We start from the raw sequence: 4,826 nt of genomic DNA, 5'->3' as shown, positions 1-4,826 counted from the left end.
TACACCGATATCTTTATTTCGCTCACTAGACACCTCTCACTAGATCCTCTCCTGAAACATTATCGCTCTTCTCGTCGACAATCAATGCTCTATCGCGAGGCCCTAATAAATTCCCCCCCCGTCTATCCCCGCTCCTCTCCGCTCCGTCTCGAGCAGAGTTTCAGGTGACGGAAATCGCAGTTGCACCTGTCCAATTATCGAGCCTCCACCTTCACTCCACCGCTCACTCATTCCAATGTCACGTTCATCGCGTCGGAGCTGGGGCGTCGAAGTGGTCGTTATTCGCCCGACAATTACGAGGCGGACAATAAAATGATTATCGTCAGCTAATGAAATTGGTAGACCTTCGACCTTCGGCAGATCGCTCTCAGCGGGCCGAAGTAGAACAGTCTTGGCAGTCTTTGCGCGCAACCGTTCCTCGTTCGAAGTCGCTGATTTGCGGAGCAGGCATGCCCGGTGGCGTCGTCTTCCTGGTCTGCATACCCACCCTGAGTTACGAGCACGAGCTTGTGTTTGGCGTGCCACTGAAGCGCTCCAAGAAGGTCGATGGCGGCAAAGGTAAACTCCCGGTTGCTCCTACGCCCAAAGTGGACTTGCGACTGAAGGAGGTGAAATCACGCCCGCAACTGCTCACTCTTGATGACGACCGCGATAACGATCGCTACGGCGATAACGGAGACGACGACGACGACGACGGCGGTGGCGACGTCGGTATCGACGTCGGCATCGACTCCAGGAGGCAACGCGCTCGCGGATACCCGGCGCGAGCAAAATCGCCGGTCTTCGTGTCGATGGAAACGGTAGAGTGTAATAAACTGAGTATTAGCTAATGAGTGCCCTGGTAGGTTTCTCTAATTATGCTCTCTAACACTTTCTATTTCACGTTTCTCCTCGATCCTCCTGCTTCTCCTCTGTTTTTCCTTCCCTCGTTCTTTACGTTATTGAATATTTCGATATTTTGATCGTTTAGTAAATTTAAAAAATTGAGTGATTGCATTGTTTGATCAAGCTGAAGCTATGCTATGTGTGTGAAACTATGTCGGGCAAAAGTTTGCGATCTAACTGTGAGAAATTGGAAGAAACGAGTCGCGTGTTCGAATCCGTAGGTTCTGAGCGAGCTCCTCAAGAAGTTGAAAGTGGAGCACGTGGTGTGGTGCAAGGATAAGGAGGACATGTATTACGAGGTAGGACCCAGAGAGTCGTCCGTCAATACTTACTTTCTCTCCCTCTCTCTTTCTCTCTCTCTCTCTCTTTCTTACTTTCTTACTTTCGCGTTTATCCCCTCGAGCGCGAATATAACGTGAACGTTTTATGACAAAAGGTGATCTTCCCGGTGCCCGCCGGCGAGCCCTGCGAGAACTGCATACACTGCCTCACCGAAATGGGTATCGGAGTGAAGATGAACTCGATAGTAAGGTGATATCACGCCGAGTTCGCGCGAGTAACACCAGCGGGTTCAAATCGCTCCGGAATTATGACGTCGGTTGATTTCTTTCAGCGTGATCCCGACGCAATGCACGTACAGCAGCGTGAACGGCGCAGGATCGTCGGCCGTCATCAAGGACGAGGTTGCTCGCAGGTTCGCTCGGTCGGTTTCCTTAGCACATTGATTGCCATGGTAGTTCGCATGAATCGCTTCCAAAGTTTCAACTTTGAACAAGCAAAATCACACAGCGGATTTTCTCAGCTTTCTCGCAGCTACGTTGCGACTATGTTGCAATTGTACTGCTCACTCGTGGCAATTAACGTGTTAATGATGTCGATATGAACATTTTATGATATGAAAAGTTACCTCTGTCAAGCACGATTTCAAGTCCGACACGCGTTCTGTGTCCCTCAGACGGAAGGAGGCGGAGGATCGTAAGAATGCATGGGACGATTTCGTGGGGTCGATCAGGTCGAAGTTAACGGTGAAGCAGGTGGTCGATGGAGTTCGCAGCGGTGGTGATCTTTCGTTCGATTACGTGCTGCTGGTGTTAACCGCGGAGTAAGACCAACATTGTCGCTCTCGAACGAGTGTTCTGTGACAATTGAGAATATCGTGTCGCTGCAACGTAGTCTTAATACAATAGTCTCATGTGACAAACAATAAGCACCTGTGACGCAAGACCTGTGACGATTTTACAGCTGCCTTGCCGCGCTCGGACTCGTCGAGAACAGCGCGACCAACGTCGTCGCGGCTATGCTGGTGTCACCTCTCATGGTAAAGCTTCTTGACGAAGCGATATCGCGTTAATTGTCCTTGCTCTCCCTCCCTCCCTCCCTCCCTCTCTCTCTCTCTCTTTCTCTCTCTCTCTCTCTCTCTCTCTCTCTCTGTTCGACGCACGCCTATCTGATCGTCTGATTGATCCAAGGGACCCGTGATGTCGCTGACCTTCGGTACCATCATAGCTGACAGGGATCTGCAGCTGGTCGGCCTAAAGAGCTTGATGCTCGGCATCTTCTTGTCGATACTCTTCGGCTTCATCTTCGGCCTCATCCTCGGCACGACGGAGATGCCGTGGGGCTACAACGATTGGCCGACCGATGAGATGAAGGGCAGGTGTGTAACCCGGATAGTTGGCACACACGGCTCTGCTTCGAGTACTATTCTATTAGTTTCATTATTATATTATATATAATAATATAATACAATATAATATAATAATATAATAAAAATATGAAACTAAAGAAAATATAATAAGGTATATATATATATATATACAATATCTGATATATATTTTACTGTACAATATTAATAATCGTACATCTCGATGACATTCCATCCACACACATCCACACACACACACACACACACACACACACACACACACACACACAGAGGCAACTACAGGTCGCTCTGGATGGGTGTCCTGTGGGCTCTGCCGTCCGGCACAGGCGTCGCGGTCGCTCTGCTGCAAGGCAGTAATGGACCGCTGATTGGCGTGGCTATATCAGCCTCATTACTGCCGCCGGTTGTTAACTGCGTGAGTGAACAGCTTGCTGTAGCATACTGTAGCTGAGAAACATAATAAAGCGAACGGTATAATTACGGTAATTGCAGAGCGTAAAGTTACTCCCGCGCGCGTCTCTCTCCGTGCGCGTTGGCACGATCGACGTAACAATCACGTCTCTGTAAACTGAGATCTCTCGCTCTCATGCTTCGCAGGGTCTATTTTGGGCTCTCGGCTGCATATGGCTCATTTACCGGCCCATAAAAATGCCCCACATCAAGGGCGAATCTTACACGGACTTTAATAGCTCGTACAAGTACGTCTACACCGATTATCTGCCCGTCGAGTTCTTCTGCAACGGCATTATCAGCGCATGCCTGACGTTTATCAACGTGATGTGCATCTTTATTACGGCGATAATAGTCCTGAAGGTAATTAAAGTTAGCATACGACGCGACCAGGCCAGGTAATTGCCGGGAATAACGATTCGCAAATTGCGCTCATGGAGACCCTCGGCCCGAGACGATTGTACCTGCTAGACGTTACCGATGTACACGTCACAAGGCTAATTGCAGAATTTCAGCGGTTAATTACGCCGTCTTACTTACGTCATTGATACGACCGACATCGCAATTTTTATAATTTCGAGTTCAGCGAGCGTGTTCAGCGAGCCGCGCTCGCTCTCGCGCTTATCGCTTATTTCTATTTCTGCCTCTAATCGTGTTCACCCGACCGCAGATTAAAGAAGTGGCAGCGCCGTACACGTCTACGCCGGAACTGCGCCGATTTTGGCAGCACGACATCCGTCTGGTTCGCGATAAGAATATCTCGCGGGATAACAGTTCTCTCGACTCAAGGTAAGAAGTTGTTGCGCGTTTCCAACATCGTCGGAAAGCGATTACATTACGATTTCATGTCGCTTAATTTATCGCGCCGAATATTAGTTACTACGAAAGGCTGAGCAAAGTTAAGCAACGAGCGCTGGAGCGCACGCTGAACGAAGCGGTGAGGGAAGCGATGGACGATGAGACCTTCAGGAAAGTGCAACGGCTCAGTTACGGGCAACACGGACCGGAGGAGGTGATTTCTCTGACGCTTTCCTTTTCCTTTTCAGTCTTAGGCCGAGTCTCGTTCTGCACACTTTCATGCGCTGCAAGCAGCATTCTTTTATCTTCATCGTTGCTTACATCGTTGCCGAGAGAAGACGGAATGACGCTTTCAGCGCGAGAGCGTGCAAGACGAACTTGGCTTTAATCGAACTCGTGACTCAATTTCATAACTCACCGTCGCGAATCGCGCGCAGATTGGACCTCGGTTTGGCCTTCATAATCGCGGGAACACGAGTAGGGGCGGGAACGCGAAAGGCTGCGAGAGCATCGAGGAGATTGGCGCGGATCTGCGCTCGCGCATGGATCGCTTGACTAACTCTGGCAATACGACCGAGGACCTGGCCGCTTTGGACCGACTGATAACGTATCTCTTGGGTCAGCCGAGTAATCCAGCCGGTAGCAACTTGGGCTCGTGGAGACGCTCGCGTCACGCTAGCGCGCGAGGATACCGGCAGCTACGCGGCACCACTGCCGACGGCGCGGAAACCGGCGGCCATACTGCCGTCAATACCGGCACAACGCCCGTTTGAAAGTCACGGAACACGCTCTTTGGATATCATGGATGGAGGACGTCATGGGATGAGTCTCGGGGTGGACAAAGAACGACTAGAAATAAAAATAACGATACAAGGCAGACAGGGAAATACACTAAAGTTATAAAGATATACACATATATATAATCGTGACTAAATAAAAAGAACGGTGAAGCTTATCTGCGTACGATTATCAATGCGTGAATTGAAGTGACATTTAATTTGGCACTAAACTATAAGGTGAAAACTAA

General features: G+C 49.6%; 1 protein-coding gene and 1 long non-coding RNA gene across 3 annotated transcripts; one reads left to right on the top strand and one right to left on the bottom strand.

Annotated features, from left to right (window-relative positions):
- Positions 1-312: 312 nt before the first annotated feature.
- Positions 313-4,754, top strand: LOC105191365 (uncharacterized). Its single transcript, XM_011154713.3, has 12 exons — positions 313-800; positions 1,107-1,184; positions 1,322-1,416; positions 1,499-1,579; positions 1,841-1,987; positions 2,128-2,203; positions 2,355-2,542; positions 2,822-2,966; positions 3,149-3,364; positions 3,672-3,790; positions 3,878-4,013; positions 4,237-4,754. Exons 1-12 carry the CDS (start codon positions 330-332, stop codon positions 4,570-4,572), a joined length of 2,088 nt encoding a protein of 695 aa, XP_011153015.2. The 5' UTR covers positions 313-329; the 3' UTR covers positions 4,573-4,754.
- Positions 431-2,230, bottom strand: LOC112590658 (uncharacterized). 2 transcript variants are annotated; one of them, XR_003114383.1, is made up of 3 exons: positions 2,097-2,230; positions 1,793-2,021; positions 431-576 (listed from the first exon to the last, which is right to left on the bottom strand). It is a non-coding gene; the product is annotated as an uncharacterized LOC112590658 (long non-coding RNA). The 2 variants fall into 2 exon arrangements; XR_003114384.1 differs by lacking the exon at positions 431-576 and adding an exon at positions 1,485-1,650.
- Positions 4,755-4,826: the final 72 nt, after the last annotated feature.

Source organism: Harpegnathos saltator, unplaced genomic scaffold (genome assembly GCF_003227715.2).
Source record: "Harpegnathos saltator strain DR-91 unplaced genomic scaffold, Hsal_v8.6 scaffold13, whole genome shotgun sequence".
Classification (NCBI taxonomy): domain Eukaryota; kingdom Metazoa; phylum Arthropoda; class Insecta; order Hymenoptera; family Formicidae; genus Harpegnathos; species Harpegnathos saltator.
The sequence above is the reverse complement of the archived record's forward strand: the minus strand, read 5'-3'. Positions and strand labels throughout refer to the sequence as shown.